Here is a 25,933-nt window from a genome sequence, read left to right as displayed (position 1 = left end):
AAATTTTTCTTAAAAGTTGAGCTACAGCTGTTTCAGATGGTCTTTTTTCCACCTCCCCTGCTACCCTGTATAACACAGATTTTAAGGTCAGAGTAGTTTATTACAACACGCTAGATAGACTACGCTAAATTGCTCTTCACAATTCAGACAGCCAATCTAGAGATCAGGAAGAGAATGACAGAACAATTCAGATTTTGTTTAAAAACTGGTAAAAAAACCTCCAAGTGATATGGAGGCATAAAGAGTCAAAGAAAATTTGTTCTGAGGGCTAATGAGGCATTTGGAAGAGAATCTGAACTGAGAGAATCACAGAACGATTTGGGTTGGAAGAGGGACCTTTAAAGATCATCCAGTCCAACTCCCCTGCCACTGGCAGAGACATCTTCAACTAGATCAAGTTACTCAAACCCCATCTAACCTGGCCTTGAACACCTCCAGGGATGGGGCATCCACAGCTTCTCTGGGCAACCTGTGCCACTGTCTCACCCTTCCCAGTGTAAAAAATGTCTTCCTTCCAATCTAAACCTATTCTCTTTCAGTTTAAACCCGCTGTCCCTTGTCCAGTCGCTACAGGCCCTGGTAGAAAGTTTTTCTCTGTCTTTCTTACAAGCTCTCTTTATATAATGAAAGGCTACAACACCACCTCCCCAGAGCCTTCCTCAGCATAAGCAACCCCAACTCTCTCAGCCTTTCTTCACGGGAGAGGTGTTCCAGCCCTCTGAGAATTTTTGTGGCCCTCCTCTGGACCCACTCTAACAGGTCCATGTCTTTCTTGTCCTGGGGACCCCAGAGTTGGATGCAGTACTCCTGGAGAGCAGAGCAGAGGAGCAGAATCACCTCCCTTGACCTGCTGGCCACACTTCCTTTTATCCAGCCTAGGATACAGTCGGCTTTCAGAGCTGCAAGCGCACTTTGCCAGCTCACGTCCAATTTTTCATCCACCAGCACCCCAAGTCGCTGTCTGGAGGGCTGCTCTGAATCCATTCATCCCCCAGTTTGTACCGATACCAGTGATTGCCCTGACCCAGGTGCAGGACCTTGCGCTTGGCCCTGTTGAACTTCACGAGGTTTGCACGGGCCCACTCCTCAAGCCTGTCCAGGTCCCTCTGGCAAATCAACTGCACCACTCAGCTTGGTGTCGCCTGCAGACCTGCTGAGGGTGTGCTCAATCCCACTGTCTATGTCACTGATGAAGATATTAAATAGTATTGGTCCCACTATGGACCCTTGAGGGACACCACTTGTTACTGGTTTCCACCCTGGACACTGAGCCACTGACATACAATTCTTTGGACGTGGCCATCCAGCCAATTCTTTATCCATCTAACAGTCCATCCATTAAATCCATCTCTTTCCAATTTAGAGGTAAGAATGTTGTAGGGGACCGTATCAAAGGCCTTACAAAGTCCAGGCAGATGACATCTGTAGTTCTTCCCTTGCCCGCTGATGCAGTCACTCCATCAGAGAAGGACACTAGATTAGTCAGGCACGATTTGCCCTTCTCCCTGGGTAGACATGACAAGAACCTCTCCAAAGCTCCTCTAACTAAATACTGAACTTAAGTCTATCCTTACGAAACCTAATTAAGCTGGAGGAGTCGAAGAGAGAAGGCACTTACAACAGCTGCAGAGACGTGTCTGCAAAGCTATTTCCAGCTTTCTCACAACTCAACTAATAATTCTTCAGCAGATAAGCAGCATGCTGTTCTGTACAGAAATTCAGCAAAGGGCCTCTTTCATTCCCCGTCTCACAGGGAAGTTCACAGGGCCAAGCTGGTGCTCCAGTGCATCAGAAGTACAGTAAACTGCCTACATAACAGCACTCTAGATTCTGGATCTTCTGGGAAATCAATTACTTACGTTTGGACCCAGAACCTTGCCTAGTAAGAAGGTGATGCTTTTGACAAACCTAACGCTTTCTATTTTTAAACTCAGATCACAGTGCGCTCTATCAGGGTCTCCTCTTTCTGTCTGTCTCTACCGGAAAGAAAGAAGGATTGTTATCATAGTCTTTTACAAGGCAAATATGTTCCACTTTAGCAAGGGCCGAGTGCAATTTTTTTTCATGGAATATATAATCTATTAAATTTGCAGAATTCAGCTTAAGATTTCATGTCCCAGATGATCTCCCACTAACAGAAGAATACGGAGAATGCAGCTGTTCTTTTAAGGCACCACTTAAGGTGCACCAGTTCTGCAGTACAGTTTTAGTACATTTAATTTCTGTCTTTTGCTTTGCTATTTCTTTGTGCCAGGGTCAGCAAAGCCAACTGAGACAACTTTGAGTAGTACATCCTACTCATACCTTTGCTATTTACAAAATTCAGAAAGGACTAAGCTTGAAAAGTGTGGGGATAGTTGAGAAGTCTCTGACTGGCTATTCATTCAAAGACAAATATGTTTAGATTATATTATTACATTTCATATCTGAGATTTGTTTCAAAACAGAACAACTGCCTCAGAATTCAGGCTTTTGTTTAAATGCTTGTTGAGACACAGACAAAGCTATCTAAAAGAAAATAAAGTGGCAAAAGAAATAGGCATCATACAGAAGATTTACCTGGACAGCAGGATTCATGGAGACGAACAGAAAGAAAAAAGATGCCAATAACGGAAACGTAAATAGTGGAAGAACTGTGTACAGCTAATAGAAATGAAAGAGTTTATACAAAGGCATTTAACTAACCAGCTCCAAGCTCCACACAGGCACGATTTTTAAAACTAGCACTGGTTCTTAAGATGCCCAGCTCCCAAAATACTTTCAATGACAGTGAGGCATTTTGATGCCACACAAAAGTTTGTAATACCTTTCACTGTGTATCCAAACACTTTTCAAACATTGAAGACATTGCTATGAGTCAGGGATTTAAGAGTTCTAATTTAGGAAAGGGGAAGTGAGGGACGAATTCAAATATAAGGGGGGAAATTTCTAGAAGCTCAGGTAGGATTTAGGATCTAATGAATGAACTCTGGGTAATGCTGCACTGCCAGCAATACATTACTACTTTTAGCTGTTCTGCCTGCTGCTTGTGCAATGGAACATGGGTCTGTGCTTCTGCTGTGTCAGTCCAGTCCAGCATAAAAGTTTCCTTTGCAGTCAGCTAATACTAACTTTAAACTGAAGCTCTAAGGTCCGTTCCTCTCTGCAGTAGAACTAGTCTGAATTGAGTGTCACCCTTCTATCATTCTGCCTGCCACCCCCCACCCCCTTTGCCTGGTCCACTCTACAAGCAAAATTATCTGGATTAAAAAAAGAACTGAGGCAGAGCAAGGAAGGTGCACTTTACTTAACCGGCTCAGTTCATTGATTCGATTCAGCAAGTAACCAGAAAGCACAAGAGGGGGCAGCATCTCACTGGGAACTGCTTGGATCTTCACTGCATCGAGAGGAACCAGCTCTCCAGCCCCAGCCCGAGGTGCAGGCAAAGGTCCCCTCTCAGCAGACCTGCAGCAGAGCAGTGACCCGGGGGCTCTGGAAACAGGTACGAGGCTGGGAGAATGACAGGGCAGTTGCACACAACCTACAGTCAATTTTGCCAGACAAAACTGTAAGAGTTACAAATCCTTTGGATGAAATCTGACTGTTCCCTGAACTCTGGCCGCAGCCCCACTATTGACTAGTTCCTTCCTCCAGAAAAAACAGCTGCTGTCCCCCAAAGGCAGGTACTTCCTTCCCAGTGCAAAAGCATGATGAATTAGTTTCACTCAATGTTAAAATTTGCAAATCTGTAATTCAGGGAAGTTCACAGAGTTGCAAAGGATTATTTTAACATTGTTTATGTTATGGGAGATACAGAAAATGCACAGATCAGAGCATATCACTGTGATATCACTGATCCAGGGAAAAGTGAAGGGTAGAAAAGATGACAAAATTTTGATCAACACAGAGCATCAAAAGAAATTAATAAGACCTGAAAAAGCTAACTTTTTGCGGAAGCCATGTTTTGTAACATCCTTGAGCGAACTTCATTTAAAACGTCTTCCAGGAAAATTACTTCTCCTCTCCGAGTCTTCATCCCTTGAACTAGACCAAAAGACACATGCTGGCACCTGTGTTGAAAAGCAGCAGGACCTAAGATTACATTTTAATCAAGAGAAATGTTTGCAGTGTTTGTTCAGAGCTGGATTCTCTACCAGGAAACAGCAGTAACAGCTGAATAAATAGTGCTCCAACGTGGGAAGCTTGGTGATATAATCAGAAACTCTCATTTCAGCAACCAAAGCTCCATACTTATATAATGGGAAAATTATGATCAGAATTATGATAACCTGGTCATTTGAGCGCTCTTGGGAACCTCTCTCGCTACTAGCTTTAGTTCAGAGGACTCAATGCAGTAAATTGCAATAAATTGAGGAGAGGCAAGAGGTAGACAGATCAAATTACAGTGGCAACACAGATCTGTTAATAAGATTAGAAAGGGCGTCATAATAATTCTGTTGTGGCCACATTAAACTAAAAGTGTAATTAATCATTGCTAATAATAAAACATTCATTGCTTCTGCTCACAATAATCCTAAACATTATTCTGGATCCATAACCTAAGTTAATTTTAGTGCAACTTTCGGCACTGTGAAAGGAGGCAGACTAAAATTCCTGAAGGCTAAAATCCTGTATTTAACCACAAAAGACAGGCAGTCTATCAGAGAGGAATATAATTTAGTCTGCAGATCCATTATTGACCTTTGCTGAGACTGCTAACAAGATTGGTAATTACAATGAATAACAGCAGGGATACATTTCCCTGCAACAGATATTTCAAACCTGAGGCACGATTTAAACTCAGATTCAGATCTCTCCTTAAAGATCATACTTCAAGAAGTAATCGTTTAACATATGACCACACCATATCCCAGAAGCTATGCCATAAAGTCTCTCCCCTTTTCCATATCAAGCAGTTATGAAAAACCTGTTAAATGAGAGACATGGCTGTTTTTCACATCCGACACACATGGCGATGTCTCTACTTGCAAATAAAGCAGACCAGCAGAGGCGGACAGATAGAATGAAAAGGTTGGTGCCGAGGACCTGAGGCCCACATTTGCACAGAATTCTGGAAGTTTGTTTTCTTATTTTTTCCTCCTTATTGAACTAACATTAGTTGGATCTTACAGGCCAAATGTCTGGAATTCACTAGTTGCACACCAGCACCACACCTTCTAGCTTAGCTTTGTCTAAAATGCGTACATGATGTGTAGGTGGGCACAATCAGGAGTTTCTCTTCAAAAGAGCACTCTACTGAAATTCCAATGTACATATTACCCATTCTTTTAAATAAGTATTTAAGACTCATAAATACATACCTTTCTGCCCAGTCATAACCCATGAGCTTCAGTATTTGGAATAAATGTTGAAAGTGATTACTTTGACTTTTATCTGTCTAAGGAATAGAATTGGTGTGTATCAGAAAACATTCCAAGTTTGATAAAGACTAGCTTTTAACACACAAACACACACCACCACAGATACTGTACCAGTAACTCGTTGCAAACAGAATTAAGACCTATAGAGACAGGTAAGACTGTCCAGGTAAGAGCTGGAATCTATGACAGTGGGATTTTGCATCTTGGTAGAAAAAGTAATCTACCTTTTCAAAAATGATTATTCCTACCTAGGTCATGAAGACAAAGCCATGAAGTGAAATGAAACCTCGACATTCTTTAGTTTCACATAACCTACAAACTGCCCATCAAACAAAATACCTCCATTTTCACTTCAGAAACTTGATGCTCTTGTTATATTCCCATGTTTTACATCACCAAACTTTAAGGTTCCTTTGGCTTAGAAACAACGCCTCTAAGATTTCTGTCTTCAGAATCCACTAGTTTCTATTGTCTCCAGTGTGATTTGTAAAGTTTTACATCATGCATGATTAAAGAAAAAGGTACAATCACATTTTCATATTAATGATGCATTTTGTGCTCTCTTTCACCTTTCCTATGACTTAAAGCAGTTTCTGACAGCAGTTTATAGCTAACAATGATCTTTAGATGTGTTTCTAGCTAAAGCTGTTGCATGAAGTTCACTTTCCTACCTAGTCGCTTTGACTACATCACTCAAGACTACTTTATCCCTCCTTAAAAAACACCGCAGTGATAACCAAATAACCACTATTTCCTTATTTGTTTGGCATTCCAAGACAGGGAGTGAGCAGTGAGTGAAGTGCTTATCTGTGTGTTTTCTCAGCTCCCCCATTGCACGAAGCCTCCTCTTGCACCATTCCTCATAAACTGCTTCACTCCTTTACATCACCTCTGTCTGTGCCAATTCACAAGCAAGGCTGATAAATGGATAGCGGCGGTCAGCATTTCAAATAAGGCCTTGCAAGCTCTTTTCCACCTTACATAGAAGAGAAGCTCTCTGTATCTGTAACAAAGCCAGATCTCTCTTGCTAAAATATCTCACAATAAACTTTACAATGTTTAGGCTAAGGCCAGCTCATTGTACCAGCCAATGCTGCCTTGCTGTTTCCTCTGCTTCTCCCTAGGTCGGAATTTGTCTCTGATCTGTTTTACAAGAGATTATACATTCCATGACAGAAACTGGTTTGGTTTGGTTTTGTGTGCACAACCGCTGTCCCTCACCACCTGGACCATGAAACAGCATTTAAAAGCCTCTTTAAAGGACTGCAGTCTTTTGTGAGTAGATACTGTGACAAATCATGACAATACTCACTGACAAAAGACCCCAATCCTTCTGAACCTAATTGCTTCTTCATGACTGTTCAGGGAACAGAATTTTCAGCTAAAACTAAACCAAATGCCAGCTTAAGTTTCTAACTACTTGTCTCGACCAACATATATAGAAATATACAGAATAATATTTAAAATCATTAACAGAAAATAATCTAATAATAATCTAATAGCTTTTTTAAATAATCCTTTAGACTCCCACAGAAATTAGAACATGAAAAGCCAAGATAAGAGTATCTATCAGGCAGTACAAGCTGAATTCCAGGTTTCAGCTGGCCACCTGAAAATTAAACATCAACTCCTGTGGTTTTGGATGTGGTGTGATACTGCAAGAAGCATAACAATGAGCGTTTATTATGCTTGAACAATCCACATAACTAAAATGGCATGAAAACCAAATTTTTTAAAAAGGATGGAAATAAATATTAGGAGTACCACACAACTTCATCTTTGCTGGAAAGTAATACTCAAAACATGGACGTGTAAGTAGGTTAAAAAAGATGAACCTGCAGACATTACCATTTCACAAAACTACTTTTTTGTCATAGCTTCATAGGATGGCAAAAATAACACAAATGCTCAAAAAGAAGATACATACTATGAAGAATGGCAATTTTTTCCTTACAGGCCCCCAGATTAAACATGTCTAAGTGGTTAAAGGCTTTAAGGGGGAAGTCTGCAGTCTGACAGTGTGGATTATATTTAATTCTTCATGTATTAAAGCATTTTCATCTCCTGTTTGGAGTGCAACATCCAACTGAATCTTAGTATCTCTTTAATACTCATTCCACATTTTGAAATGTTTGGAGTATTTTGCTCTTATCACTGCATTTTTATGAAATAACTATGATTTTTTAAAAATATAAATTGGTGAATGCACTGCTTTACAGCATTACAACTAATAAACCAATTTAATGTTCGTTTAAACAAGTTGATCTGATGAAAATAAGATGATCGTACGAAGTAAGACTCAGGAGCCTCTAAATAATTTTATTGTAACAAGATCAGGATTCTGAAACACATTTGTATTTAATAATTAAAGACTAAAATCATCAGTGTTCTCACTTAAATCCATTAAGTCTTCCTACTGCTGGTAACGCTGACTAAAGTCCTAATCCACTACAAAGTACTGCCACAAAACAGCAGCAAAGCTCAGCAAGGCTGGCAGCTCCCTCATTAGGCTGTCTGTCCCACAGACTCTCCTAACAGTTTATGTTATTGCCCTCTCATTTTATGACCCAGTTTCTCAGCCCTCAGAAAGTCAGAAGTGATAAAAATACTAAACATGTCACCCAGAAAATATGCAGCCTTAGCAAGGCCTAGACAGGCTAATCTGTCATCTCCAACTTGAACGAGACACTGACTGTAACGGACTGTAACGGACACACTGATGGCATCACAGGCCAGTTTTGCTGCGTATCTGGAGTAGGAGCAGATCAAAGAGGCCCAGGCAAGGAAGTAAACAGTTCCTGGAGTTGAGCTATCAGCAGCCAGTCCACTCAGGACTATTGCTTCCACACGTGTTCACTCCATGAGTTTAACATTCAGCCCACATCCTAATTTGTGCAAATACCCACCCAACTATTTTCTTTCTTTCTACTTGTTCCTTCTCCCTTGGTCCCTACTATCTCATAGTATAACAAATATAAATAATTACCCGCCCACATGAAATACACAGAGGCATTCCTTAACTCCTTGCGTATTGCCCTTTCACAACCACACTGCTCTTCGATGCCAGTGAACCTACTATGTCCCAGTCAGTAGAGGCAAAAAAAATCTCCCAGCAATTCTCCCCAAAAACCACAACTAAAAAAATCCCTGTTCTATGACCACATGTGGGAATGGCATGCTACTGGAAACTTCCTGAAGACCAAAGATAAAAGGAGGCATGTGACTTAACTAAGTCCCACTTTACAATATCTGTATATTTAATTTTATGCTTACTGATCTCTCCCCCTCCCCTGAATCATGGTATTTGTAACATTACATTCACTTTTGAAGAAGCTGTACCAGAAAAGACATATGGGCATTACCAAACACATCACAAACAACATGCAGATTTTTTTCCGCTTATTAATTGACTTCACATAAAAGAGCATGGTTTTCAAACATTTTTTTTTCTAAATCTGGGAAACAGAAGATTTAGGAGCATTATGTGATATAACCTTGGTAACAGTACAGCAAAAAAGAGTTTCTCACAAGTGAGGAGATGATCCTGCCATTCGTTACTAATACTGCTGGAATTGTTAAAAAGCAAAATAATCAAACCAAAAAATACAAAAAGATCCCTGCCTGTAACTGCTTCATCCAGATTGATTAAGCAGGACTTTATGTGCAATTTCTACATAATGGAACTGAGGCATTGTTCAAAGCCATAAAAATTTACATTTCAGATAAGATATCAGGACTTTAGAGTACTCTTGGATTCATTTTAGACCATTAATTCCTCCATTTCTAAATTAACATTTTACAACCCTTTACAACACTAACAACTTTTCCTGATTTGTTTAAATATTAATTACAACATTTATAAAGCAATTACAATGTTAATTGAGTAAAAGTTCCTTTAAAATTAACTGCAATTAATTTTTATAACGGAGAGTAACTCCAGAGCTGATTTTTCAGCCATTCTGTGGGTCACGAACTGAAACGGAACCAAGAAACACTGCCACATTCAGGCACAGCTGCTGGGCAGTAAGGACATCTATTTAACTGCCAAAAATACCATATGCCAAAGTCATACTGCGAGCAAGAGGCCCCCTGGATTATTTGAGAGAGTCAGGCTCAAAAGTGTTCAGTGAATCTAGAATTACTTACCACATAAATCATAGTATCACAGCTATACTTATTCATTCGGTCTATAGCAGCAGCAAGATCTCTGAAAGAGACAACGAGAAACTATTTGGACTTTCCCTGAAACATACCTCATTAATTGCCTCTTAGCAAAATAACCTAATCATGCAGGGGAGAGGACTGCCTGATTAGAAGGATCCATGTATGTCTTACCAAAAAAGAGGAAATGTATACTTTGTTCATGACATGTTTGAAATGTTTTTTTAAACCACTAGCTATGAAAATTACTGAGGAAACAGTTCTTGCGCACAGAGGAAGCCTGGTCTCTGTTTGCCTGCTGGGGCAATCAATCAGCTGGGACTTGAGAGAAACAACCCTCTCCTGGAAAACTAACCCAGCCCCCAGTGTCAGGTTGTATGATAAAAAGCTCATCTTCACACAGATGAAGTAGCACAGAGAAACAAGTTGCTTGAGACCCTCCCAGGGCTGTCACAGAAGAGCCACCAGCCCCATGTCCCAGTCTGAAACCCACCTCAGGGGTCCCCAGGAGCAGCTCTCCAGACTGCCTTCTGACTGAGGGAGGTTACTGCCTAAGGGACATAGGATACATGGGATGCAAAGGAAAAGCATTTTGCAGCTGCCCAAGCCTTATTATGGGATGCTTGCAGCTTCCCAAGCCTTATTATGGGATGCTCAGAGGAGGAACCAAAGATGGGAAAAGACAGGGAGAAGATGATAGAAGAAACAGGTGGCTTGTAAACCGGTTGCTAGTTAGTATGTTTGTCTGGTTGTGCCCTGCACCTATTGAGTCTTCCCTGTCTTCCCATTAAACACCATTTCAAACTTTTCCTGGGTGAGGAGGTCTGTCTTCTGTGTGCATATGTGTTTGGAGGTCTAAGTATCAGCAACTGGAGTTGGTGACTAAAGCTCAGATAGGCCATGCATCTGTGGTGCCAGCAACCAAAGGGACTGGAGGTAAGTGAAACTGACAGCACCTGGAGTCTGACCATGGGTCACTGGGGCAGAGGCATCTCTGCTGTCAACAGCTGGAGTGAGGGCATGCACACCCACGTATGACTGATGGGAAATGTCAAGCTGAAGTAGCCAGCAAGTAGGTAAAGTTCTCTAGGAGCCAAGTGTGTGCCTTCCAGGATGAGTCTGTACTGCTGGCATCAGGGGGTCCCGGCCAACTGCCGAGAGACCATGGCCCTGGGTGTTGACCGAACCTGCCTGTGTACCGTGTGTCTCTGTTGTAGGAGGCAACAGGGGAGAGTGAGGATCCAGGGCCAGCTGCTGGATGGACTGCACACCTAAGCTCAGTTACTGGAGGGATCCACTGTGCCTGTAACCAGCAACTGGACTGGAGCTGCGGGCCATGGGGGCTCACATCCCCACGTGCCAGCAGCTGGGGAGACCTGGGAATACAGGGGCCAGCTAACGGGCAGCCTGAGCGTTGAAGCTCAGCTACTGGAGGGATACATGTTGTGTGTACATACAATACATATGTATATTACTTATGTAGATAAATGATATCACATACATACATGTGTATATATACACACACATACATACGTATATTTCACACCAATAGATCTTCAACATAATCAGCCAGAGGGGAACAAAATAAGGCTGTTCATCCTGAGTGCTGACTGGTTTTGTCTGCGTTGCCCTGTTTGGTTGGCTGTGTGTGTATGTAGGGGTGTGTATATATATATATCTCTTGCCTCTGTGTTTGTGTGCCTACTGGGAACAACAGGCTCAGCCTTCCTACTGGTTGGACCTGTGGGCATGGAGCTGTGGCAGCCTTGCCTCTAAGTGGCTACAGGATTCAGCAGCTCCCTAATTGGATTGACTGCAGCATCTAATACCCTTGTCCTGAAAAGCTGTACACAGTTTACCCTGAGGGCTAGACATCTAATTTATTTACGTTACTAGGCACAAAGAAACTATTAAGGCTTCCATGTGAAAATACCCAAGGGGAATTTTAGGATACTGATGAGAAGGTAGGAAAACAGTGATAAAATTGACGTTACAGTGCTGGTGGTCCACTGAGTCAATGAAGACATGGCTGAACAAGCCGGGTTTTTTCTGCATCACACTGTCAATAAGTATTTTAAGCGACGGTCTTCCTAAAACCTTCATTATATGGCAAGTAGTTATTAGATGAAGAGATCTCTCAGCTTTATTTTCAAAGTCAGTAGCTGGAGAAAGCATGATTTATGGAAAGAGGAGATTTACAAACAGACTGCTTAAGGGGAGGAAAAGTATTTAAAAGCAGTTGTTTTTCCCGAGCCATATTCATCCCATCGTAGTTACATTGCTACTTCTAGTTATGATAAGTTACTAGCAAACGTGTCCCACGTCAGAAATAAAAATCTTCAAAATCTGTACTATCAGTTACAAATGTACCCATGTGTAAAAGTTCACTGGCAAAATAAATGGCAACAAACAGATGAGCTTACTTGCCTTGTTATATAAAGAGATGTCCCATCACTACGCATGACGGTGGAAAACGATGAGAGGTCTTTCTTTTCCGAAAGATCCACAATTCCTGTCCCCTTTCTGTAAGTTGAAAGAAAACACTGAAGTAACTGCAACCAGACCTGAACACAGGTAAGTTGAGAGAAGACAGAGGTCAGAACCAAAACAAAGGTGCCTTGCCATGGAACCCCCCTCACTCCGGACAATCTCATTTTTTCCTTTGAATGACTGTCTCCTTTAAGTATTTTTGAAGACTGTTCCTCTAAGTTTGTTGTCACCACTGCTGATGCCAGGGAGCTGTCTGCCCACATTCTGGGGCATTCCACAACTACAGCTTCCATCCCAGCTCAGACAGGCAGCTCCTTCATCAAGGCAAGGATCTCATCTAATTCTGCTCATTAAATGGCACATCAGATACCAAACCAATTAACAGCCTAAAAGGCCATTAGAAGTTGAACAGTCATCGTACCTAATTTGTCATGGCCAAGCTTCTGTGCTAGCCACAGGAAAGGCAACCTTAATTTTTAGCTGTGACTGCACAAATCCTGTCGGTCTTCTACTAGAACAGCTACCAAAACCATCTAAAGAAAACACTTCCCCTTAGATTATGACAAACCTCAGTCATCATAGCTCATTTGAAATGCAACTGAATATTAAGTATTGACAATAGATGCTAAGTATTAACCAATAGATTGAATAACAAGTTCATACATTGTTTTCTGAAGGAGTCCTTTATCCTCCAACATCTTTAGAACTTCCTGGGACTTCTCTTGGTAAAAAGATTCTCCAGAATATTCATCAAAGTGCACTCCTAGACGCTGAAAAGTTCCAAAAATATCAAAGAACGGTAACATTGTTAAGATTGAGGCTAATTATTTCTTCAAATTAAGTGAGACGATAGGTCTGTGTCACAGACCAGACAGAGTGCAAAGATTAATTTTATTCCGGGAAATGTCACTTCGTTGTTAAAAGTAAAGAATGTTTGGATTTTGATTGAATTGATTTCTGCATTAGAATTAATCTCCCTGAGTTGAATACAGCGTTGGATATAAAGTTCATGAGAAATCAGGTGGAAACTGGATAGAGCAATTAGTACAATTCTGAGATAGGTCTCTAACTTGCTGTGCTGGATGGAGGCAAAACCAGTGGACTGCAGAGAAGTTACTTGGGTGTGAAATCAATCCTGTTTTAAAAGGATACTAAAAGAAATTTAAAAAAGGAGCTGCTCACAAACATTGCTGAGCATACAGAAATCACCATTACTAGGAAGGCTGAGGGTATACCTAGGAGAGAAAGGATGACCTTAACTATCAAAACTGGGTCAAATGTAACCGCAGAAAAGACAAGGGTTTCAGCTGAGGGCAACAAATCTGTCAGTCCATCAGCTCAATACTTCTTAGTTTGAATGGAGTTGGGAGAGAAATATCTAGCTGTACCAGTCATCATGGGATCGATGATGAGGGACCATCACGATGCAGCTGTATACGCCGCCCAATACCCACTCACCCTAAGGGGTCAGCTTCCCACTAGAATCATCAAGTCTGTCTTTCACTTAGGAGCTCTTAACTTCGAGTACTTGGCATGAATCTGGTAAAGCACAGCCAGGGTACTGGATTATTGAGGAAGGGGCAGGTCACTAACTTTGCAATCAAGGATGAAAGAAGATGGGAACAATTTCTGAGGAAGCAGATGGAAAAGTGCAATTTTAAGTAAAGAATAATACTAGAAGAAGGAACTGGCACAAAATGAGTCACAAACTCTTTGGAGCTGCAAGTTAGAAAAAAAATATCTAAGCCCATCAAAACTGGGCACTCATTCCAGAATTTCATTGCAAGGATGTGGGAAAGGAAAACATTAGCTGCTTTTCAGATGGACTTTGCTGGTTCTTGAGTAAGATTACTTAGTATTAATACCATGAGACCGGATTCATTCACAGAAGGTGTATCTGACTCCTGTTTCCCAAATTCAGAATATTCATTTTGTGGCCAGCGGCACAAACATCTCCCATGAAACAGTGGACAATGGCTCCATTCTTGAGATTACAGTATGCAACACATGGCTGTGTATTAGCTCAACTCAACCTGCAGGTAACTTATGCACGGATTACTACTGTAAACTCCTGCTGCTGTAATTTGTACGCTCAATTTAATTTGCAACATATACAGCTCTTCATTATAACATTAGATCAGAAATGTGAAAACAGAGTTATCTCCTAATAAAATTTATTACATGGAAACTGTTAAATTTAGCAGGTTGTTGCCAACTTCAAAGGTAAAGCAAAACTAAACAATATTTATCTAACACTCATTTGCTTTGTTGCTTAGCATCATACTCCTAGCTTCAGGGCCTGAGAAGGGAGAATTAATCTAAGGCTCAATTACATGGACTACATTAAATAAAATTTATCTAGAGTGTCAGCAACTAAAGCGATGGTCTGCTTGGATGTTAAATAAATTACTGTGCTTTTTCCAAACAAAACAGGGCATAATCTGGCATACTGAGGAACAGCTTTCCTGCAACACTGTAAAGTTTACTGGAAAGGCAATGAATTGACAACATTACAAGCAATCTCTGTTCCTACATCCGTTCACTGTTTGGCAGTCTCTTAGATAAAAATGTGCTGTGCAATTAGATTGATGGAGCAATAAATAGAGACTATTTTACCAACAACACAGAAAAAGTAGTGGATGGTTTGTACCTTATAAATTCGGACATATTCCTCAATACTGAAGTCTCTAAATTGTTTCCAAAGTGACAACGTCTGCTCATCATGTTCCTCCAGTTTTCTAAAGAAATCCTTAGCCAGCTTTTTTGTGTTTTCATCTTCTGCTGCTTTGTTAATCTGCACATATACCTAAAATATGACACTGAAAATGTTGAAGCTGTGTAATCCTCTCCTCCAATAAAAATAAGCAAAGTTCTACAAGAACAATACAAATGCATTTAAAGATGACATTTAGAACATCAAAATTTTAAAGACATGATAAACGAATACATTTCCCATTTAAAAAGGATGAATGAGCAGTCCAAATTCCAATAGGAAAATGTGCAGCCTATCTTGAAACAAGACTAATGCCATAATTCCTTACTGCTGTCACTATCATCTTCCTCATAATCTTGAAACAACTGTGGCAGCAGAATATGGAAGAATTTATGATTTACACATGAAAGGGAAACCATCACAGACTTTTAAACCAGAGACTTTTCTTCAGATGGCAGTTGAAGCAGCAAAATCCTAGATAGACTCAATGTTTTACAAGCTCATAAAAACCAATTCCACTTCTGACCCAGAAGCTACTTATAGTACTCTGCACTCGTATTAATACATGCTGCCTCTCTGTGGCTGAAGTCAAGTATATGAATGTCAGCATCTGATTAGACACACATACGCACTGTCAGTTCGTTAAAAGCATTACAAACTCTTGTATTGGCCAACTTAACCTATGTACAGCAAATTTGGTTCTCCCATTCATTACCATATTTCTCTATATCTAAAGGTCAAATATTCACCCAGACAATGATTCCTTGCTTTCCACACACAGCATCTTGAAAGCATGTGGAAGAGTTTTTAAAAAGTTGAAGTACTACATAAAAATAATTAAATTAACTAGTGGTTACACTATGTATTTAGACCCAAATAGTTCAATGCTGCTTAACTTTTAAGTCTTTGTAAGAGTTTTAATCCCCAAATCATTGCAATTTTGATAAAAATTTGATAAAAAATAACTAATTATAAAAACTTCGCTCCTGCAACGTTCAGACAGTAAGTTTGGCAACAATACCTTGCTCAAATGGGTTCTGCCTATTAAGAAAAAAAAGCTTCCACAGCAAAACTCTTCAACTTTTCCCCTTCCTTTTATGTCCCAAGATTTTTAGAAATTTGAACAGACAGCACTGCTGACAAGCCTCAAAGATTAATGTTTGCTTAGTTCTGCCACAGAGAAATTTAAAGTAGAGGGAAAATTCAACCCTTTCCAAGAACAATGCTCCCCCTCTTGCATCAATAGCTTCACACATTCTAGCACTCCCCTGCCCTCAATTTGTGATGTTTAAAAGCAAAAATAATGCAAAAGGCATATCTGCATCTGACTCTTCCAAAATGAAAGGTACAAAAATGTTTGGAAAAGTACATTTGTCTACACATTTATTTATATAGAACCAGCACTATGGAAATTTTCTTTTTTAATAACCATAGGAAAGGTTAATTTCATGTCAGTTTCTGACATAAACTAGGAATACTGCTGACAAACAGGTAAAAATTTGGCATATTTGAGAAACTAATTTGGTCTCGAACAACTACTGTTTTAGAATATTTTGCAGCTTGACTGAACACTGTTCTCTGCACTTGAAGGTAGTTTTTTTTAAGGTCATAAAGTCTACATGCTCCTGCAATAGATGGTATTTTAAAGCTTTAGTGCCAAATTCATGTATTCAGAATTTAAATCCTAAGAATGGACTGAAATTATAAAATAAAATGAAACAATATGCAGCAATACACAACCACAAGAATATGACTACTTCTTGTTGTCTCTTTAAATCAATCCTACAAGCTCTAAAACATCTCCATGTTAAGAATGTTAAGAAATAAGGTTTATTGAGCAGGCCTCAGGGATGAGGGAACAAGCAAAGAAAATGTATCTATGTCAAAGAAGCTGGCAAACTCAGAAGGAGTTACTCTGCCACATAAACAAACTGCCTAATATGCATTCAGCTGTAGAGTATCGTGGTATTCAAACACAGTTTTGCCAGCATAGGGAAACAGTTATCCTATGACATACTACCTGAACACCAGCATCAGCAATAGTTCCCATATCTAGGTCAGAGGGTGAAGCACAGCTCAGCTTTGTAATAAGAGAGCACTTGACAACGCCACACAAAACCCTGACAAAGCCCCATTAACATGTGAGATCTTTTAAAGGATGAGGGCTTGAACATGAGCCATTCAGAAAAATTTGTCCGCATATCCTCATGGTTATTGGCTTTGTGCAGGTAAGTACGTAAGTCATATTCTCTCGTGTATTAGATACATGTTACACCCAGCACAGTTATCAACCAGAGACCACTGATAAGTATCAAAAGACTGACAAAACTCTTTTTTGCTCATTGCACTGTATGAAACAGGAAGTGACAGGAACTGGTAAAGAGGAAGAAATAAACACTACCTCAGATGGTATTAGGCATGTTGAGTGGCACAAACCAACAACCAAAAACATTAAGACGTGGAAAAGCAAAGCTTGTTAAACTACCTTTATTGCTAACCTGGAGAGTCCACTGAGTCAGTTTTGTCCCTGACACACAGAACTGCCATTGACAGCACTCACACCATGCTGGTGCACCTGGTGGGCAACCAAGAGGGCAACCTCCCAACAAACAGCCTTTACTATTTCTTACACTGCTGGCTCTTTCATACTCATGGAAGAAAAAAGAGCATTCTGCAGTCAGAACAGTATTCTGGAAAGTGACTGTCACTCCTCCTTACCTATTATGCTAAGGCTCCATATTAGATACAAAACACTTTAAAGATCCTTTTCCCCCAACCACAGTGGTTTGTGTATTGAGCAATGGAAATTAAATATTACTTATTCTAAAAATACTAGCAACAAGAGGAATTTTACACTGTACATGCCGCTTCTTTTCACAACTTTGGTAACCAACATACTACAGCATCAGATGCAAGACTCCCATTTCCACTACAGTTATCACAGGGAGCTCAGTGGTCACCTATGTCCAGTTAAGATAGTTGATTATCAGTCATGCCAGCTGTGGTGGTAGCAGCAATCAATGCAACGTAAGTATCCATATAATCACCTCCCTTATGGGGCATATTTTTCAGCCTAATGAAACCTGTCTCTGCTGCCACAGCCTAGTGAAAAATGTCTCTGCTGCCATGGCCCAAGCTAGCACTGATCCTTCAAGTAAGGTCATTTAAACACACCATGAGTCTCATCATGACCCTGCAGACACACCATTCTATGCAAAATTGACAGCTAAGTTAAATGGACTGTCCTTTGAAATTCCTAGTTGGTCTTCTCTGAACTTACCTCAAAAAGGTGTTGTAAAGGACTGGATTTTAGCTTTTCTTTGTTGCCAAAGCATTGAAAACCAACACCCAATAAGCCTTGAATAACAATTAAACACAGAGTTAGACAACAGCGTAGAGTGTATTGTTTTGTTGTTTTCATAAGCAAGTCTAGTCTTAACATTGTAATAAAACCAATGCCTTACATTTTTAAAAAATAATGGTGTATGCTACAAAAACGAATCAAAAGCATAACCTGTTATTCCACTGCATTACAAAACCCCCAAAACTATAATAGCTAGAAACTAGTAAGAAATACTGATTATTTTCCAATTCCTCATAAATAGAATTTGTTTCTGGACTTGTAGAGAAAATTCTCTTTTACACAGTAAGCAGCAGTACATGAAAAGCCACACAGTGGAAACCGTACCGCAACAAAACATGCTCAAAACTCCATGTTTTGCTTCCTCCCCCAGCAGTATTACCATTTCAAGGACAATAGAAAATGGGCCACAATATGGTATTCCACATACCGCTCATGCAATATTTTCAAAGAAACTTTTTGCTGCATGCTGAGAATATGCAGCTTTTTTCAAGTATCCAGTTTGGCTTTAGCACTTTCCAAAAGCCATCTGAAAGGGCAAGAAATCCAAATCCCAATCTTTTTGTTTAAATCAAAAAAGCCCATTAACTGCTTCAGTAATCTAGCAATATTAACCCTGCAACCTCTTAGATTATCTGAGGCTGCTTTTAAGACTGCCTCATTTCTCTGAGCTGACAAGGACCAGGACTGATGTGAAGCCAGCATCTGAGGAATAGGTATGCAGGTATCCCTTTGAAAAGCCCTCTGTATCTGAACAAATAGTACTGTCTCAAGAAATTCCCTCTTTGAAACGCCGGATACAGCAGAAGCTGTGGCAGAAGGTAAGAAAAACAAGTTAGCATCTAGGAAATAAAATCAGTCTAATCCTATTCAAAGGGAGTTTCTTTCAGGACAGCTTGTTCTATAAGCAATCAGCTTGATTTCCTAATGATCTCTCTTGAGATATTAGTGTATCTACATATTCCACTTCTCAATGCTGGCTTCACACTCCAACCTCCAGCAAGACTGCCACTTTTTATTCAACCTAAACGCATCCTTCCACACATTTCTGTCTTCCCCGAACTATCCCCAACCCTTGTTGTACTTGCCAATTACTGGCAAGATGCAGCATGTGTTGGGACTGATTCCGATTTACATGTGCTGACTGGTTAGCCAGGAGGCTAAACACAGAAGTTAACTTTCTCTCCCAGAGGGCATTACATTGTATTTCTACCCCTACTCAGCTGCCAACTGTCACAATACCAAAAGAAATTTGTTCTCTTGGAGACATTTTTCTTTGTCAGATCTGGCTGAAGCTGGCCAATGGGTTCAAAATTTATTAGGAGCAGAACGACAGGAAGACAGAGGGAAAGACAAGTGTGACTGCATAAGCTTTGTTACCTTAAGAAACCTGCCCCAAAACTGTCTAAAGGTTGAGGACTTCTCTGCCATGTTTCAGCAAAATATTTTTTCAATTATTACGTTTTAAAACCTCTGACAATAGCAGCTGTAATAGATATGCCGACAGATTGTTAATTATAGCACTGCTTCTGGGAAAGGACCATTATCATAATATTCCTATGCTATAATTTTGTGAAGCATGACTATATTATTTGTTATAAAACTTGGCATACATTTGAGCTGAGCCAGCCCAAATAAAGAGAGCAGCCATTTTTGAAAGAAATAGTTGGAACTGCTACGTTAAAAGCATGATTCTAACAGTTGTGGGCTGGACAACAGGTACATAAGTAAGTAACAGGCATTGTGATCTTTACACTTTCAGGAAATTTTGTATTAAAATACAGAAAATTCATGATAGACTTAGAAAGTACAATTTAGTATATTCAAAGACGGAGTGAAAGAGGCTGGCTGAGAAGCCCTTTACCCACATTGCATTTCATTGCTTAATTGTCATTGCCACACTCATTATACAATAGACAGTTTTATCACTATGCTAAGGGGCAAAAATGAATGAAATATGCAATGATGAAATTTACTGAACTTTAGGTGAACTCATTCTGTATTCAATTCCAAAGAAAAAAAAAAATTCTAAGTGAAGCAAAACTCTGTTATAAACTGCTGTTTGATCAGAAACAGGATCAGGAAAATCAGCTGTGGAGGAAATAATTTAACAAAGGAAAAAATACTCTATTACTGCTCTCACAGTCATAAGAACGTTACACTCAACTGTCTAAAAGGCAGGAATTTTCTCTAGAGGGAGAACAGGTAGAACTGAATATATGATAGTTATGTTACCTACGCTGCTGAATCTGAATATATAAATGGAACAGAAGTAGGGTATTTACAGTACATTTTCTACCCAGCTCCATTCATAACATTGATTTTCCCATAAACAGTGGCGCCAGTGAAACAGGAGGAGGCAGCATAAGGGCTGGAATGAGCAAAAGTGACTGCTTAACAGACACTGCACTTTGTGTTTGCCATGTAAAAATAAATACATGGACGTTGTTTCCAGAACTTACTGGAAAAGGTGTGGGGGAGTTCTACAGTCTTCACAGGTGTACCAGCTTTCAGGAATGAGGAAGGGGGCATGATTACCTTTTTTTAAAAACAGCTTTTGGGAGGACATTCGAAAAACAGAGGAGAATACGGATGAATTTAAAATGCAAGATTAACGACAGAAATCAACAAAGTTTTGAATCCTATGGATGGGTCAACTGGCACGTTAGAGGGATATTTACAGATCCAGCAATTGGACATGAATGATCTCTGGTCAGGTAATAAATATCAAGCCTTGCTAGGCTGCACATGAAAGAATTTTTCAGTCCTCACTTAACTGATACCATAGATCTTGAGTTGGAAGGGGACCCGTAAGAATCACAGAGTCCAAACCTCTGCTCCTTGCAGGGCTCCCCAACACTAAAACCAAACATCAACCCACTCCCAGCTGTTCTCAAGCTCAGCTGCTTTAGGCTACAGCCGCAGTTTGTACTGGGACAGGGTTAAAGGGGTTTGAGTCTGTATTGGGAAGAGGCCAGGAGGTCCAGCTTGTATTGGACTGGGCCCAGACTGTACTGAGAGGGAGTCAGAGGATACAGTTTGTAATGGGAAGGGGCCCAGTTCCTACTGAGATAAGGCCAGGGGATCCCATTTTTACTGGGATGAAGCCCTGTTTGTACTGGGAGAAGGCCAGGGAGATCCAGTTTTTACGGGGACTAAGCAAAGACTGTACCATAAACAGAGCTAGGAATTCCAGTTTGTATTGCAACAGGTCCCAGTCTGTACTGAGACAAGGCCAGGTGTTCTAGTTTGTACTGGGACTGGACCTGGTCTGTACTGGTAAGGGGCCAAGGGATCCAGTTTGTACTGGGACAAAGTGCAGTCTACACTGGGAGGAGGCCAGGGGATCCAGTTTTTACAGGGCTGGGTGAAGACGGATGGACACTCCAGAAGAGGCAGGAGTGTGTATGTGCGTGCAGGCAAACTCACATGCATGCAAGAGTGATGGCCTTCAGGGCCTACTGCACATTCTCCACCTACACATCTCTCTTTCGCTACGTTTTTAAGGGAAACTGAGTATTTTGGGGGAAGCACTGTGATATCTTTAGTTACAAACTCTCCAGGCCTCAACTTGCCAAAATGCAGTTGCTGTGGAAGGTAATTATTCTCCATGAAAAATAAACTAGTTTTGACAGGGAACAACAAACAGATAAAGAAAACACACAAACACACACAAAGACAACCAAATATAAAATACACATTTTGTTACAATTGTTCTATTGATATGTGTACAGCTGTGGCAGATGGGGCAGGGAATATAGCACCAAAAGATGAGGAAAAGGCTGAGGTACTTAATGCCTTCTTTGCCTCAGTCTTTAATAGCAAGACCAGTTACCCTCAGACTCCTGAGCTGGAAGACAGGGACAAGAAGCAGAATGAAGTCCCCACAGCCCAGAAGGAAAAAGTTAATGATGTGCTGCTCCACTTGGATTCATACAAGTCTGTGGGGCTGGATGGGATCCACCCAAGGGTATTCAGGGAGCTGGTGGGGGAGCCACCATTTATCAACAGTACTGGCTAACTGGAGAGGTCCCAGAAGGCTGGACGTTAGCCGATATGATGCCCCAGAACGGGCTGGAAGGAGGATCCGGGAACCTGCAGGCTGTCAGCCTGACCTCAGCGCCGGGGAAGGTTGTGGAGCAGGTCACCCTGAGGCCATCACACAGCATGTGCAGGACAACTGGGGATCGGGCCCCGCCAGCAGGGGTTATGAAAGGCAGGTCCTGCCTGACTGACCTGATCTCCTATGACAAGGTGACCGGCCTAGCGGAGGAGGGAAAGGCTGTGGATGTTTTCTCTACCTGGGCCTTAGCAAAGCCTTTGACACCGTTTCCCACAGCATTCTCCTGGGGAAACTGGCTGCTCATGGCTTGGATGGTGCACTCTACACCCAGTAAAAAACTGGCTGATGGCCGAGGCCAAAGAGTGGTGGTGAATGGAGTTAACTCCGGTTGGTGACTGGTCACAAGTGGTGTTCCCCAGGGCTCAGCACTGGGGCCAGTCCTGTTTCATGTCTTTATCGATGATCTGAATAAGGGGATCGAGTGCACCCTCAGTAAGTTTGCAGATGACACCTGGCTGGGGGGCAGTGTTGATCTGCTTGCGGGCAGGGGGGCTCTGCAGGGGGCTCTGGACAGGCTGGACAGACAGGCCGAGGCCAGCTGTATGAAATTCAATGAAGCGAAGTGCCAGGTGCTGCCCTTGGGTCACACCAGCCCCAGGCAGCGCTACAGGCCTGGGGAAGGGTGGCTGGGAACTGCCTGGGGGAAAGGACCTGGGGGTGCTGGTCAACAGCCGGCTGAACATGAGCCAGCAGTGTGCCCAGGTGGCCGAGGGGGCCGACAGCATCCTGGCTTGTGTCAGACACAGTGTGGCCGGCAGGACCAGGGCAGTGACTGTCCCCCCGTACTGGGCACTGGTGAGGCCGCCCCTCGAACCCTGGGTGCAGGTTTGGGCCCCTCACTGCCAGACAGACACTGAGGTGCTGGAGCGTGCCCAGAGCAGGGCAGCGGAGCTGGGGAAGGGGCTGGAGCACAAGTCTGATGAGCAGCAGCTGAGGGAACTGGGGCTGTTTAGCCTGGAGGGAAGGAGGCTGAGGGGAGACCTTATCGCTCTCTACAACTACCTGAAAGGAGGCTGTAGGCAGGTGGGGGTCGGTCTCTCTTCCCAGATAACAAGTGACAGGACAAGAAGAAATTTCCTCAAGCTATACCAAGGGAGGTTTAAACTGGATATTAGGAAAAATTTGTTTCCCTAATGGTTTATCAAGCATTGGAACAGGCTGCCCAGGGAAGTGGTGGATTCACCATCCCTGGAAGTATTTAAAAAATATGTAGATATGGTGCTTAGGGTCATGGTTTAGTGGTGGACTTGGCAGTCCTGGGTTAATGGTTGGACTTTATGATCTCAGAAGTATTTTCCAACCTAAAGGATTCTATAGGTAAATTAGCAAGCTTACTCTTCCAGACTGTTACACATACAAAATCTGCACAAGCAGGACAGCATCACAGTAGACATGCAACAGCTATAGTAATATGTACACATTTAATCTGGAGGCAGCAAGAGAAATCTGTTCAGCTGTGATAGCTCCAAAGGTATAACCAGCACACTCAGGAAATATTTTTACTGCCCTTTAAAAATAAACCCCAAATTACACATACGTAATCTGAGAAAGGAGCTACTGAGGGACAGAGGGACTGTTGGGTAAACTTCCTCCTGTTATTTCTTGTACAGTAATATAGGTCATACTGCTGATGAATCAGTCTGGATTGTTTTGTTCATGTTTTAAGGAGATTAACTACACACTACATACATGGAAACATAATATTACTACTCTTCATGAGCCCAGAGTGAATCCAATGGGCCTGCAAAAACTGAATTGGAAACCTAGACCATATTATACAGTAGAAAAGGGAACAGGAGAAACAAATATTAAAACATACCAAACTGCATGCCCCAGTCACCAAGGTAATTTATTCTTATTACTTCATGTCCCAGTGCAACTTTGAGATTTGCTATAAAATTCCCTGGTAAGGAAACAAAATTGGCGTTATTATTCAGTTGTAGATAGTCTCTCATGTCAACAAAAGTTTTTCTGGTTTTGCAGTCAGATGAACTACTCCACAAAATTTTCTAAAATACTTCACAACTAAAAGCAACAGGCCATGCATTTGAAAGGTGCCATGAAGTTTCTCACACAACAGTAAAAACATACACATGTATGTGCATGCACACACTACAAAGTACATTAATATGAAACACACTTTTTAAAGTCTTCTTGTATGCTCACAGATATGCGGCAGAATACGTAACTCCTGTCACAGTCAGGCAACCTCATACTAGGAGGTTAAGCAAGTACTCAAAATACACAAACTACTGTTAACTGTGACATTAAATAGAGAACATCAAGTCCTGAATCTCTATATACTGCTGGAGCAGTACTGAGCTCTGCACTTAACACACTATGTCTCTGATATGCTCCAAACTTACCATACCAGATAAGCACATCTTGGTTCTAACTGTTATTACAACAAAAAACCTTCATTTTTCACCTGAGCTTAGCTACAATCATAGAATTACAAAGAAGAAATACCCACATCCTTTCCTTTATTTTCTTGTGCTTCAAGGATACCTTTGAATTAAAATACTGATGTAAAAGGATGCAGAAAGCTTTCTTTTCTTCTCTTATGTAAAACTGTATTACAGTTTGCAATGACTTTTGATTCCATTCTCTATAGTCAATTCGTTCTCTTATTATTGGACAAACATTGATCTACAGAAAAAATTTTAAAAGTGATTTTTTTCTACAGCAAAGGGTCCAGAAACAGAACATAAAGAGCCCAAAATACCTGACTTCACTCATCTATCAGTCCATGAAGAGGCATAATTATTAACTTTATGTAATGAATAATTATACATAAATACATTAAGTATAATTAAAACCTAATACATTATTAGCTGTACAGATGCTGTGTTAGTAATACTGGTATAAAGTAATTAACATATAAAAGCAAGCTTTTTGCAAGACAGTCACCAAAACATAACTACCTGACTGCTCTGCAGTCCAGTGCAAATTGGAAATTTAAAATTCAAAGGACTCTCATGACACCTCAATGAAAACTGCCCTGGGTGTCTTTGTAGAACAATTTTAAACTACTTCATTTAATGTTCACAGTCATAAAACTGTATTACGTGCAACTTAATAAATCTGCCAGCACCACGCCGCACTCCTTTCTTCACCGGATAATGAGCAAAAGGGTTTTAATTAGCAAGTTGAGCCTGACACAGCCACACCACTAGAAGAGTGAAAGGTTACCAGTGTTCCCCTGTCAAGTTAAAGAGGAAGACAAAGAAGCCCTTTTAAGAGGCAGTTAAATGTGTACTTACCTACTATTGTGGAACGCAAATGTCCTATGTGAAACCTTTTGGCAATATTAGGGGAGCTGTAACAAATTTTCACAAATAATGTTTGTTTAATGTACAAGACTGCCAGATCACCAAGTCAAAAGAATTCAGCTCACGAACATTGCAAAAGAACTGAAATAAACCCACCATTTTCAATTCTCCCTTAAAATTCCCTGATTAGCTTCTGTTCTAGACAGCAAATTTTCCTATTCAACCAGCTTTACCTCCAGTATCAGCTAACAGCCAGTGTTTTAGGGAAAAAGAAACCACAAACAACCTCACTCACAACAAAGAAGCCCCCAGAACCCAACCATACTAGCAACAAAGGACTTACACTGCCTTCTCAGTTTTGACATATCTTGGACATGTGGATCACTCTCCTCATACCTTTATTAGAAATAAATCTGATACCAGGACAGGTGACCTTGTGTACAATCTAAAAAG

The 25,933-nt window shown here is 41.0% G+C and overlaps 1 protein-coding gene across 8 annotated transcripts in view; it reads right to left on the bottom strand.

Moving 5' to 3' along the window:
• RARS2 (arginyl-tRNA synthetase 2, mitochondrial) overlaps positions 1-25,933 on the bottom strand; it is a 60,492-nt gene that overhangs the window by 18,093 nt on the left and 16,466 nt on the right. For all 8 annotated transcript variants that reach the window (XM_056343231.1, XM_056343232.1, XM_056343226.1 and 5 more), the window contains exons 6-14: positions 25,472-25,527; positions 24,028-24,111; positions 18,005-18,081; positions 14,662-14,817; positions 12,675-12,781; positions 11,949-12,044; positions 9,507-9,567; positions 5,301-5,377; positions 3,925-4,049 (exon numbers count right to left, since the gene is read on the bottom strand). In XM_056343231.1, coding sequence (XP_056199206.1) covers positions 3,925-4,049; positions 5,301-5,377; positions 9,507-9,567; positions 11,949-12,044; positions 12,675-12,781; positions 14,662-14,817; positions 18,005-18,081; positions 24,028-24,111; positions 25,472-25,527 — 839 coding nt within the window. The remainder of the gene's footprint in view (positions 1-3,924; positions 4,050-5,300; positions 5,378-9,506; positions 9,568-11,948; positions 12,045-12,674; positions 12,782-14,661; positions 14,818-18,004; positions 18,082-24,027; positions 24,112-25,471; positions 25,528-25,933) is intronic.

Source organism: Falco biarmicus, chromosome 6, assembly GCF_023638135.1.
Source record: "Falco biarmicus isolate bFalBia1 chromosome 6, bFalBia1.pri, whole genome shotgun sequence".
Taxonomy (NCBI): Eukaryota; Metazoa; Chordata; class Aves; order Falconiformes; family Falconidae; genus Falco; species Falco biarmicus.
Note: the sequence above shows the minus strand (reverse complement) of the source record. Positions and strands in the feature narration are given on the sequence as shown.